Source organism: Diabrotica undecimpunctata, chromosome 8 (genome assembly GCF_040954645.1).
Source record: "Diabrotica undecimpunctata isolate CICGRU chromosome 8, icDiaUnde3, whole genome shotgun sequence".
NCBI lineage: Eukaryota > Metazoa > Arthropoda > Insecta > Coleoptera > Chrysomelidae > Diabrotica > Diabrotica undecimpunctata.
In genome coordinates this window covers 89463058-89477717 of record NC_092810.1, presented here as the reverse complement: position 1 = coordinate 89477717, position 14660 = coordinate 89463058, and the positions used below count along the sequence as shown (strand labels likewise).

The window sequence follows — 14660 nt, the reverse complement described above, 5'->3', positions numbered from 1 at the left end:
GATGTATAGTTGATTTTGCAGCAGTAAATCCGCATTGATATTGACCAACAATATTCTTTGTAAAATGTTTAAGTCTTTCAAACAATACATTGCAGAAGATTTTATACGCAGATGCTAACAGAGTAATGTTTTAATAGATATTATTAAAATCATAGTTAGTGTACTTTCAATTGCCCAACCCAAAAAAAAAAATCTAGCCGAGTGCAGATTTTACCATTTTACGCGGCTATGGCCTTTTCGCCAGAGATTGGTACAAACTTTTTGAAAGAAGAAACAGCAATTAAGAGATCATAGAAATAAAACTATTAATAAAAACCATAGAATTAATTTTTTATATAATGGTTTTATTTTATTATAGGTACTATTAAAACAATTTTTATATCCATCAAAATCTTAGAGTTAAGAGTAGGGAATTTTACTTCCCTACTCTAAGATCAAAATTATTATTTTTGACACTTTAACTGACACTACTGACAGTGGCAGAAATAACTAATGTCATACCAATTTGTCAAGTCAGTGTCAACAAACTTTGACTTTGACACGATTACTAAGGGCTGTCACATACCATTCACATACACATATGTGTGGACCAAAAATACATATATTCAAAATTAAATTGCTACAATGAGTGTAACACCAAAGTTAGATGATTTGGTCCAGTACGTTTCTTTATATACTCGTTTACCAACTTTACTACATCTATATTTGCTACCGTTTATCTTAATTTATTCAGCATGGCTATATCTATGGTTGGGAATTTATGGTTTTTATGAACATTATGAGGGTGGTTTTGTTGGTCTTGCAGTTATTGGGTGTTTACAAGTGCTTTCATGTCTGGCGTGTTACTGGTCAGTACATGTTAACTGCTTTTTTAGTTGTAGAAAGGTAAGTGCTCAATCAATCAATTATATTTTTTGATATAGTGCCACATAAATTATAAGTCAAATGCATTTAGTTTAGTTCCTAATGCTTTTACATGTTTTTCTATGCCTCCTTTATATTCACACCAGTCATGAAGGACAAGCAATCAAAAAAAGCAAAGAAAAATCCTTTTGGACTATTCCTGAACATTTTTACTTAACAAAATATTTTAATGTCGATTTATGCATGTATATTTATTTATTTATTGACAACAAACGGGAGAAACCCACTGTCAATATTAAACAAGAATGCACCATTAAAAAATATACAATATATAAAAATAAAATATAGACGAATACAATAAATAAGTATAGGCTTATTTATACAAAGTATAATTTTGCATTTTAGTATTTCAGTACTTTAAACATTATCTAAATCTATTGATACATAAGTTAAACATATCTATCTCATGAGGTAACTGATTATCATGCATGGGAGTCAGACTATACTTATATTTGAACCATAATTAGTTCTGTGATGAGGAGCATGGAAAAGTGAATTCTGACACAGTGAACAGGTAGGAATATAGAAACAAATTAGCTGAAGCAATTCAGGAGATTGGATTATTTCATTAACAAGCTTAAAAATAAAGATCAAACAAAGTTAACTCTTCTAGTAAGACCAGAATCCAGATTCAAGAAATTTATACCAGAATAAGGTCTACGCAATTTAAAAGAGCAGTACATCAGAAATTTTCTTTGAACTCTCTCTAACTTTAAGTTTGAGTAAAGGGAAACCCTTTACTCAAACAGTTGAAGTTTTAAGTTGGGAACAGACAAGAGAAAAGTATAGAATTTTTAGAGATGCAATCCTATATGACCAACTTATATGTTAATAAATATTCATCAGCAGACCCTTAAAGTCCTCCAATTTTTCCATAGAGTCTCTCTTCATGCTGTACAGCTATGTAGAGAATATGTAGCAGTGTGTCAATTTTTGTCTTAGAATTATTAAATTTTACTTGCTTACTGTCTATTTCCCCCTGGACAATCAATTGCAGTAGACGGTACTTATCGTGTCTCAATATGTGGCCTAGATATTCGAGCTTTCTTTCTTTGATTGTGCTCACTATTTCTTTCTCCTTTCCGATTCTTTGGAGTACCTCTATGTTGGTGACATGTTCGGTCCAGGATATACGAAGAATGCGTCGGTACACCCACATTTCGAATGCTTCTAGTTTTCTCGTGAGCGTCTCTGTTAGCGTCCAGGCCTCTATACCATATAGTAAGATCGGAAAAATGTAACATTTAACTAGACGTAGTTTTAGGGGAAGAGACAAATCCTTGCTTATGAGGAGCTTTTTCATATTGTTAAATGCTGCTCTAGTTCGTTCTATTCTCACCTTAATTTCTGTGGCCTATTCCCATTTTGCATTTACGTTGATGCCAAGGTACACATAAGATTCTACATGGTCAATTAGTATGTTACTTATCCGTAATTGTCGAGCAGGTTGTTGCTTTTTGCTTATCAGCATCCACTTTGTCTTCTTCAAGTTGAGGCTCAGGCCGTATTCCTCACTAACTGAATAAACTCTTTCCATTACCTGTTGTAATTCGTCTATGGTACTGGCAAGGATCACCGTGTCGTCGGCATATCTTATATTGTTCGTGAACTCGCCGTTTATTTTCATGCCCTCATTTGCATTTTCCATACATTTGTTAAATATTTCCTCGGAATAAATATTGAATAGGAGTGGGGATAAGATACACCCCTGACGGACACCATTTTTTGATCTGCACCCTTCCAGTGAGTTCATTGCCAATTTTTGCTCTTGCTGTTTGACCCCAGTATAGGTTTGCCACAATTCGAATGTCCTTGTCATCAATACCTGTCTTTCGCAGAATATCCATCAATTGTTCATGATTGACATTGTCAAATGCTTTTCTAAAATCCACAAAGCACAAATACACGTCCTTATCAACGTCTCTACACCGCTGTATAAGCACCTGGAGAGCGAAAACTGCTTCTCTAGTTCCAAGTGCCTTCCGAAAACCAAACTGCGATGTATCGATAGTTGACTCACATTTATCATATATTCTTCTAAGAATGATATTAGTGAACGCTTTAGTGACATGAATGATCAAGCTTATAAGCCGGTAGTCATCACAGATCTGGGCATTTGGTTTCTTCGGGATTGTAATAAATGTTGACTGTAGCCAGTTCTCCGGGATTTTACCGCTATTGTATATGTTGTTGAAAAGTACAACTAGATTATCAAGGAACTGTTTGTCTGATTTACATAGGATCTTTAATATTTCGCAGGGTACATTGTCCGGACCTGTTGACTTATTGTTTTTTAGGGCTGCAATGGCATCTTCTATCTCCGATTTAAGGATTGAAGGACCTGTTTCTCCTTCTCCATATAGGTGATCATCATTCCTGTCAGATGCAAATAATTTTTCTATGTATAATTTCCATGTTTCTAAGATGGTTGATGGCTCCGAGATAAGATTACCATCGCTATCTTTTATGCTGTTTGGTGACTTATTGAATTTCCTCTTGTTTGTCATTGATTTTATTTTTTTGTGCATATTGTAACTGTCGTATTTCCGTTCGTATTGTTATATTTCCCTGCAGTCGTTGGAAAATTATTTTTCTTTGGCTTCTCGAATTTTCGTTCTTATGATTTTGTGGATCTGCTGGTATTTTTCTGCATTTTTATTCTTGAATTTACGTCTTTCATCCATCATATCCATTATCTCATCAGACATCCATTCTTTCTTCTGTCTGTCACGCTTTAATAGAGTCGCGCATGTTGTTTGGATTGCTTCCCTCGATTTATCCCATCTCTCTATTATGTCCGACGTGTTCTCGTTAATGTCGTTTATTTTCTTTCCTAGTTGCTCTCGTACTTTTATTTCGGTTTCTGGGTTAGTGAGTTTCTTAATATCAATTGTGTTTAAATTAAATCTTTTCTCGAGCCGTTTTACTCTCATGACCATTCTGCATACCAACAGATTGTGGTCCGTAGGAACATCGGCACCAGGGTACGTTTTTGATGATTTTATCATGTTTTTATATCTTGTTGGTACTGCTATATACCTAATCTATCTGATTCCTTATGATGTTGTCAGGTGAGTCAGCAGGGGATTTCCATGTGTAAAGTCGACGTTTGGTGGAGCTTGAAGAGCGTATTACTTAACAGCGGGTTATATTCCTGGCAGAAGCATATAAGTCTATCACCTCTACCTTATCTCTGCCCAACCGAATTGGCTGTCTTAGTACGTATACGATGCAGTCTGCCCAATGTCCCTTCCATCAACAGCAATTTTTCGATTTAGCACCAGATTAGTCATTATTTGCGTCTTATTCATATTAATCTTTAGTCCGACCTCCAAGGAGGCGTGATATAATTTTTCAAACATTATTATTGCATCGTCCATACGATCGGCTATAAGGACGATGTCATCTGCAAATCTCAAATGACTGAGCTTCTCTCCATTTATGTTGATACCATGCTCGTCCAAATGTGAATTCTTACAAGTATATTCTAAAATCGTCGTGAATACTTTTGGAGAGACGGTGTCTCCTTGCCGTACTCCTCGCTATATAGAGAATTTATTTGTTTCCTGTTCAGGTAGTCTTATGCTAGCTGTGGCATTTTGGTAGATATATTTGATTATGTTAGTATAGTTATGATCTATTCGGCATTCTGTCAATGCACTTTTCTGATGGCTTATGGTATCGAATGCTTTCTCGAAGTCCACAAATATCAGTGCCAATGGTTTGTTGTATTCTGCAAACGTCTCTATGAGGTTCTTTAACACTAGTAAGTGGTCGTTAGTGCTGTATCCGATCTAAATTCAGCTTTTTCTCCAGGCTGATAGAAGTCTTACTTAGCGTCGTCTTTTTTTTGATAATTTTTGTGAAAAGTTTATACATATATATATATATATATATATATATATATATATATATATATATATATATATATATATGTCTGTGTGTGTGTGTGTGTGTGTGTGTGTGTGTGTGAAAGCAAACTGATAGGACGGTAGTTTTTTAGATCTGTTATGTCTCCCTGCTTGGATAAAGCTTGGATAAATTTATTTCTACCTAGTTTGGTCGCTTCGATCACTAGTCCATCATCGCCAGGGGATTTGTTATTTTTCATTTCTAAAAGTGCCGTTTTTATTTCGTATGGTGTTATTTCTGGCATTAAATCTGATCCCTGTATTAATTAATTCTGATCAAAATTCTGATTTTTGGAAGGGGCTGATCTTGGCTTTCGTCGGTGCTCTCATACATTTCGCGATAAAAGTATTCGACAACCTCAAGGATTTTGGTTCTATCTGTAGTAATGTTTCTATCTTTGTTTTTTATTCTGTACATATTTTTGGTTCCTGTTTCTCATATTTCGCCTCAAAACTTTTAAACTTTTGTTTTTTTTGAATTATTTTAGTTATTTCGGTGGACCGGTGGATATCTTTATTTAAGTTCTTCAATGTTGTGTAGTTGGAGCCTTATTTTTCTTGATATTTGCTTGATCTATATTTTCTATTTCGTCTTGCAAGTCTTGGTCGTTGTGTTCTGGGGGAATCCATTTCTTTCTTCTTCTTTTTAGGATCATCTTTGTTCTTTCTGTTGTCTCTTCCTATTGAAAATTTGTTAAGTACTTTGATGTCTTTTATTATATTTCTTTTCTGTATGTTATGATATAATCTATTTCATTGCCATCTAGGCTGATCCATGTCCATTTATGCTGAGGCTTTTGATCGAAAAAAGAGTTCACCATGGATAAATTTATCCTGGTGCAAGAAGTTCAGCAATCTTTGCCCTCGTTCATTTCTTTCGCCATATCCACACTTACCCATTGCTACTTCTTCATCATCTTGTTTAAACCCCATTTTCGCATTAAAGTCGCCAATATAATTATTGTGTAATATGCTGGTGTGACACGTAACGTTGTTTCTAGATCCTCATAAAATTCTTGAATTTCTTTATCCGCGTGGGTAGTCGTTGGAGCATATGTCTGGATTACCTTAAGGTTATATCTTGCATTTTGCAGTTTGAAGATGAGATATACAATCCTCGGGTTTATGCTCATAATTTCAACTATATTTTGTGTGTGCTTTCTACGTATAATGTATCCTACTACACCATTTGAAGTGTCTTCTTCTCCTCTAAAATGAAATACGTGTCCTGATTTACGAGTAATTTGGGCTTCTCTGTCTTATTTCACTGAGACCAATGATGTCCCATTTTATTCTTTCTAGCTCTTCCTCCAGTTCCATCATCTTCTGGTCTTATATAAGAATTCTAACATTGTATGAAGTAATATGCATTTGTCGCTCTTTGTAGTAGTCTGATTTTTCAGGGGATTTTTAGGACCCTCTGTTCCAAACCTGTTCTAACCGCTACCTTGGTTGGGGGTGTTGGAGCCGCTGGAGACTGAGGGCCGTTCAGTAGTTTCGTCTCTCATGGAAAATAACTTTTGGGGTTTTAAGCCATTAAAACGCCAGGAAATCTATGAGCACGTGTAGGCAGGTGTGCTATTCCTGAAGTGGATCTATCCCATGCCGGGATCGCAGAGAAGTATCCACCCGTTACCCATTGTGTTTTACCCTAGTTATAATTTTTCTTTTTATGCATGCTGTGTCATAGTTTAACTTTAATTTGTTGTTTATTTTAATTCCCAAATACTTGACATATTGGGACGATTTAATAATATTTTTACATATTTTTATAGTCTTCTAGAGGATTCTATATATCTTGGATTCTATGGTTAAACATTATTAGTTGTATTTTACAGGGATTTATTATAAATCTCCATTTATTGTGTAATATATACGCCATGTCACCCATCCCACATTTTTCAGTCCCCGGACAGCATATCTTGCATATTCCAAGAACTGGTATATTGAGTATTATCATCTCACATATGGTGGTGTTTTGTGCTTACCGGGCTCATAGAGACTTCTCACATTCCATGTGCCTATTTTCATGCTTGATTTTACGCTTTCATGCTTTATTTATTTTTTAATTGCCACAGGAATTTCGCTAAATAATGGCCTGGGAAACCCTGTGTGCTTATCTTCTCATGCCAGATCTTGGTGTCCGAGGACCATGATCAGTATAATATGTCAGTGCCATCATGAATAAACTAGGGAATAATAATAGAGTGGCTTCTCATTGCCTTCCCCATAGTAGTACCTCAACCATTTAAACTGCTCCAATCATGCTCGTGATAGTCCAGTTTCAAGCCAATCCAGGATCATTTCCTCTGCGTCTTGAGTTGGTACTGATGATACTGCTGCCCTTCACCAGGGAGTGATAGGAAAAAAGTAACTAGATTTTGAAAGGATAAAGAGATGCGACATGTTTTCTCTCAGTAAGGAATTAAGAGAAAACCATGGCTCATGTGGGCAAGGTCGCTTCCCTGAAGTAGGCCTATTCTCTACTGAAATCATAGAAAGGTGTCTTCCCATTAACCCTCATTTATTACTAGTTACTTAAGCGAAATAAATTTACAAACGCAAACAAGAATAGTTAGATTAGTAGAATAAGAGCAACTAAAAAATGTAAAGGATGTCATCAGTACTGGAATGCTAAACCATACATTATTACATAATATGTGTTAACTAATATGATACTAAAGCTAAATGGTGTTTGATGTTAGGAAAATAAATTTGTTATGGTTTTTATTTCGTGTTTTTTTGCAGGTAAAAGATCCACACAAGGCTACCTTAGCAAAAGTTATTCCAACACCTAACAATGGAAGTTCAGAACTTGTATGGCTATGTCATAATAGGGTTAGTATGTAAGAAATAAATATATATTGATAGAACCAGACCTTTTAAGAAGAAGAACTAGATCTATACTAGTAATTTATGTACCAAGGGTATTAAATAGATGTTTATGCCCAGAGGGCGACGATGTTACAAACCCAAGTGCCTCTGGCCCGAGGGTTTGTAAGTCGCCCGAGGGCATATACATCTATTAATACCCGCGGTGCATACAAACTTTTATGTCATACTAGTTCGTTATTGCATCTACAAATAAATATAATAAAACTGTGCTCGATATCTGCCTTTATTTTTCAAAGTTAAAAATAAATATGTTCTAAAAAATCCGAAAATTCGATTTAATTTTGACAATATATTTACTAGTAGACATTCTATCATCCGTGTTATGTTGCTACGCTACGGAAATTTTATTATCTTTTTGTTTGTATCTTTACACCCGTGCGGACCATAAAATACACTATTACATAATTGGTAACTAAGCAATAAAAACACAATAATAAACTAGTATGACATAAATGTTTTTTCTGGAACTTAAAATCAAACCTGGAAACATTTGTTTATGAAATTTAGGGCCCTTCTATAACATTTATTATAGTAGACATCATTCATAATTTTATAAAATAAATTTTTTTTTGTCTAAATGACCTCTGAACGTTTCTAATGAGTTGTATTTAAAAATATTTGTTATAGTAGGCCACTTTATGTAATCACCTCAGCGACTTCTTTTAACATTTCCAATTTCTGATTTTTATTTAAAGATAAATTTCCATTTATATTTTTTAGCTGGAAACGGGCCCATCCATATGGTTTATCTTTCAAAAAACCAAATATATATGGAATTCTGATAAGAAGATATTCAGAGGTCTAGAATTTCCTATACATAAAAGCTTTTCTGAGTACATGGGATCCAAGGGACTCCAAGAAGATACTGATTTACTGGAAGCTGAACAGTTGTATGGAAAAAACTTCTTAGACATGGTAAGAATTTTAGTTGTTATGATATAGTTCAATCTGGTTTGATTATATTTACAGGTAAACCCATTAGTTAACAATAATTACTACAAAAAGAAAGAAATTCATTATCATCATAATTGGCCCGACAAATGTTTAAAGATCTTGGCCTGTTCGCAAAGAAGTCGCCACTCCCGTCGATTCCTAGCAAATTCCTTCCATCTTCTGACCCTTAGAATCTTAAGATCTCTACTGTTTCTGTCCTCTGGGTTTAAGAATGTCAATATCTTCGTGTACTCATTATATGATATCCTGTCAATGCGTCCAGTCTATCTTAGCCACTTCACCTTAATCAATTTCCCCCTATCTAGATCTGTGTATAGCTACGATAATTCAAAGTATATAATCTCCGACGCCATATACCAAAAATCTTTCGAAATATTTTTCTCTCAAAAATACCAAGTATTCTCTCATCGTTTTGGGATATAGTCTAGGTTTCAATCCCATATATCAAAACCGGTCTTATTAAAGTCTTGTAAATGTTAAGCTTCACTGCACGTTTTAACAATATTGTAGTATGGATCTTACTAGCGTAAAGTTTAAAATTTTAATTACGTTCACACCCAACAGCTTAGAAGTTTTAGAAATAATATGATCATTATATATAAATACACACAACCAAACTTATACGGAATCACCCAGTGTTTCTTACTAATAATAAGAAATGTATGACAACTTTTTTTGCAGATAAGAGATAAAGGTTTTTGTTGGAAATACGATTCATAAATAATTGATAAAATTTGATCAAGTACACATTGCAACATTTTATTATTTGTGTCAAGTTGTAAAACCGAGACGTCAGAGTAAAGTTAAGTTTGTGTTCAAAAAAGTTAATATGCCCTACGTATGTTTGTCATATGTTCAGAGGGGAAGAATTGTTGCTCTTGTTGAGCAGGGAATGTCACAAAGGCAAATTTCATCTACTCTACACGTCTCGCAGAGCGCTGTTTCAAAAACATATGCAAGATTTTTAGAATTGGGTACACTCAAGAACATATCTAGAGAAAGTCGTCGTAGAGTAACTAGTGATCGACAACACCGGTTTTTAGGTCACATAGCTAGAAGAGATCCAACCTCTTCTCATCCGGAGCTCCAAAGGCAACTTTTGCACACTACAGGTATTGACATTTCAGTTGCAACAGTACGAAAGAGACTTTGTTCCCAAAATTTATTTAGCAGGAGGCAGTTGAGGGTTCCCGAGTTATCCAGACAGAACAAAATTGATCGGCTGAATTGGTGTCTGGAACACCAGAACTGGACAAATGAAGATTGACAAAATGTCCTTTTTTCAGATGAAACCAGAATTGGCCTGAGATCAGATGACCGTCGAATTCGGGTTTTAAGAGGTCGAGGAAGACAAGCTAGACTGCAAACTGCCAGATCCGTTCCAAAATATAAAGGAGGAACTGTAATGTTTTGGGGAGGTATTATGATGGGAGAAAAAACACCTTTGCGTCCCTTACGGCAAAGTTTAACGGGTCGCCGGTATGTCGATTTGGTACTAGAACCCATAGTTAGGCTGTGGCGAGGTGCAGTGGGAAATATTTTCATTTTCATGCACGATAATGCCCCTCCACATACCAGAGGAGTTACCACAGACTTTCTGGAAACTGAAGATGCCACTGTTCTGATGCTGGCCTGCCTGCTCACCTGATATTAATCCCATTGAGCATGTGTGGAACCTTATTAAAAGAAGGATTAGAGCTCGAGGGGATAATCCAGGTAATGCGGATCAGCTCATTCAAGCCGCTCTAGAAGAGTGGGCAAACTTACCTCGAGAACAAGTTGACGATTTGATTAGAAGCATTCCCCGTCGGATTGAAGCTTGTATTAGAGCTAGAGGTGGCAACACTGACTATTAAAATGAACAACAAGTTTGTATATTTCTTTAGTCAACCAATGCAATGTTTTCATTTGTTCGTGTTTTTTTGCCTTTTTGTTAATTTCAAGCATTTGTAACATTTTTTGATTGTTTTTTCTATAGTAATTAAACTGGTTAGTAATACTTTACAAAATCGAAAGAAAATACTGGGTGATTCCGTATAAGTTTGGTTGTATATATATATATATATATATATATATATATATATATATATATATATATATATATATATATATATATATATATATATATATATATCTTTAAGGAATATGACCGTTTAATATAATATAAAAAAATGTGCACTCGTAAGTGAAAGGGATATTTTCGGTCAAATTTGGAGATAAATAAATTAATAAATAAATAAATTAATATAACATTTCAAAATTGACAATTACATTTTTTTGATAGATTTAAGAATCCGTCAATTTTTTCAGAAGTTAAATTATAAAACAAATTAATATAAAATTACTTAAATTGGGAATCTTCCGGCATTCTGTGTTTTTGCTGATTTATTTAGTAAATTAATATTTGATGTGTCTTCACCATACTAATATCTTAATGCTACAGATCTTTTAAAGGTAAGATCGTTTACTTTATTGTTTTTTATATTAGATGTATCGCTAATACCATTCTTTTAGACGAACTGATGATGCCCATTGAACAGTGGGCGAAACGTATTCAATAAAAGATAAAGTAGCACAACTCTTATCTTTTTTTATCTCCAAATTTGACCGAAAATATCCCTTTCACTTACGAGTGCACATTTTTTTATATATATATATATATATACAGAATGGCCCAAAAGTCTGGAAACGGCCAATTATCTCGTAAATTGCTAGTCATAATTGTACAAAATTTGAGATACACTTATTTTGGGATACGGAGATTCCATATTTGATATTTGCAATGTTGCCAGATTTGTCGTTTCTCTTATATTATTAGTAACTTTGGTTTTTCAAATTCATCACCGTGTATATTCAGTCATTATTGGAATCTCCTATTCAATACGGATAATTAATTTCAAATTTATTTAGCAAAAATTTGAACCTTCGATCTGAATAAGTGTTTTGATTTTCAAATTGATTCTTTAAAATTGAAAATATTAAAATATATATAATCAGAAGTGAACCTCACATAACATTATGTGTACTTATTATTATTTAATATGTAGGCAAATACATGTGACCATACTTGGTAGACACAATTGGAAATAGTAATTTTTTATAACTGAAAAAAATAAATATATAAAATACTGGTAGCAAACAATAACTTCAATGATCGATATCTCCGCAACTAATTGATATATCGAAAAAATTTTCAAATAAATTTTGTAGAAAATAATAAGATCAATAATATAATATAAAATAAATAATATATAAAATAATATATAAAAATATAATATATAAAATATAAATAATATATAAAATACCTAATAAATCGGTAATGCAATTCTTATTTTCATTCAATTCCTTGTTCCTATTGTGCAATTTAATAATATTCATATCAATAAATATTCTACCGAGAAAAAGACGTTGTCACGTAAAATCTTCGCCCGTAAAACCGACTTTACAGGCAACCGATTTTTTTAATAAAACATTGACATAAAAAACATTAATTTTTTTAATACAAACTATTTTCAACTACAATAAAACGTAACAATTGATAGATTACAACCTTTTTTAACATTATGGTTACTTTATCAAGTGTTCAAAGTGTGCTCCATTTGTGAGTTGACCACATTTCTCCATAATTGTCTAGAAACTATTCGAGATTCATCGATAATTCGTTGCCTTATCTCTACAAGACTTGCTAGTTTAGTTTTGTAAACTGAATTTTTCAAGTATCTCCAATAAAAATTATCTTTAGGATTGAAATAAGGTGAACCTGGAGGCCATTCAATTCGACCTCGTCTACCAATCCATCGTCTGGGATATATCTCATCTAAATAACGCCGAAAATTTAGATCAAAATGAGCTGGAGCTCCATCTTGCTAAACCATATCTGATTAAAATTGGCCCCAAACAAGTTTCTCAGTGTAGGTACAATTTCATTTTTAAGTAACATTTCGTAACTATCTGACGTTAAATTTCCTTCGATAAAAAATGGCCCAATTAACTGAGTACCTACTATACCTGACCATAAATTTAATTTTTGTGGTCTTTGTCCAACAGTTGTCTTCCATTCTTCCTATGTTTCATGCCCTGTTCCATTTTAACATAAAAATCGTTTGGATTACATCTGTAACTTTTGTTCGTCTTCTTATTTCTTAATTGGACTTGCGATCGCTGAGCTTAATGCTGAGCATTCTCCATGCCATAGCCCTCTGAGTCACTTGGAGTTTCTGGACTATGTTGTTGTTAAAAACCCATGTTTCAGTTCCATATGTCAGTACCGGCAGCACATACTGATCGAAAGTTTTTGGTTTTAAAGTATTTGGTAAGTTTGATTTAAATACTGTTTGTAATCTTCCGGATGCTGCCCATGCTAAGGGACATCTATTTAGTCAGCCTTTGATTTAAGCTTTGCTAATTCGATATATATATATATATATATATATATATATATATATATATATATATATATATATATATATATATATATATATATATATATATATATATACAGATTGAACGAATTTAAAACGGAACATACAATTTAATATATGTCTGTTTGAACTGCATTTGAAATAGTGGACCAATATAAAACTCGGACAAAAATAAATCCATACCCGGTGATAGACATTGTATAAAATATCGTTCAACTATCTGTCTCCTTTAAAGGAAAGAGGAGCTTGCCTAATAGTCGGAGAGATAGAGCCGAAATTTTGAACTGATCAGTAATATGACATTTCTCTATTGGAATATATTCATTGTAACTGGGTTAAGACTTTGCCTTACAGGCGGACGCCCCTCGTGGTACAGGGGGTGGCTATACAGGGATGAAGTTGTAATTTTTTTCGGAAAAATTAACGATCGATAATATGGCTGAAAATTTGCCCAGAGTAAGATCTTGGTATAACTAGACGAAATCCCAAAGGGCGGACGCGAGAGTGGATACATAAGGGGTGGCGGACAGGGATGAAATTGCAATTTTTTGGGGAAAAATTAACGATAAGTAATATGTCCGCCATTTTCATGGCTCAATATCTAGCCCCTAAAAACTCTAAATCCAAAAGACCGGACAGCTGGGTTGGTACAGAAAGCCATAAAACGGGGTCAAATGTACCACTTGCCTGCGCATTTTAGGTCTCGGTAACAATTTTGAAACTGATTTTATTATGATATTTTTATACCGATTGATTTGAAAATTTGTATGCTCACTTCTGTTACTATTCTGAAAAGCGTCAAGAAGAGTTTTCCTCAAAATTTTCCAAAAAAATTTCCGTAAATGAAAATTTTTGTAATTTTTTGAGGTAAAATCTAAATTGTAGAATCCTTTCGATTTTCTGTCAGTTATACCATGAATTTTTCCAAAAATTTTCAAACGATTTTTCCGATAAGAAAAAAAAATTTAGAAAAACTTTAAAAATTTCGTCATTTTTCTCACTCTCACTGATGTCATCACATTCATCTTCTTCGTCACTTTCACTTTCAATAATATCACATTCATTATCTGCTTCATTTTCAATCACTACTTCTCGAACTGATTCTGGCATCTGAGGTCCACTAAACCATTTGAATTTATATGTTTCATCTTTAAACTCCCAACCATGTTCTTCAACAATCAATTCTGTCGGTACTTTTTTATGAGCATTTGTCCAAATATTTGAAAGATAATGGGCTCGCAGTAGATGTTGGTGTAATGCATCTTGACATGGTGGTAAGCTTGAAGCATCGAAATTTTTTAGTTTTTTTTTTAAAAGGCTCGTTCATATCATGCAACTTATACTGCCGGTTAAATAGTGAAAATCTGACATCGTTTACTTTTCTTTTTGGAATTGTTCTCGTCAGTCCTGTTCCATATAAGTGACATATGAAAGTTTCTAAGGTTTCAAAAACTTCATTACAATCAAAGTCAGTTTCACCAAGTTGGATAAAAGCATCTTGATACTTATTACATTTAGCGCATGCGTCTAGAATTACTGATCTAAATGGAACGCG

The 14660-nt window shown here is 33.7% G+C and overlaps 1 protein-coding gene across 1 annotated transcript in view; it reads left to right on the top strand.

Moving 5' to 3' along the window:
• Positions 1-521: 521 nt before the first annotated feature.
• Positions 522-14660, top strand: part of LOC140447750 (endoplasmic reticulum transmembrane helix translocase) — a 153530-nt gene continuing 139391 nt past the window's right edge. The window contains exons 1-3 of the mRNA XM_072540585.1: positions 522-885; positions 7584-7673; positions 8451-8645. Coding sequence (XP_072396686.1) covers positions 625-885; positions 7584-7673; positions 8451-8645 — 546 coding nt within the window. The 5' untranslated portion in view covers positions 522-624. The remainder of the gene's footprint in view (positions 886-7583; positions 7674-8450; positions 8646-14660) is intronic.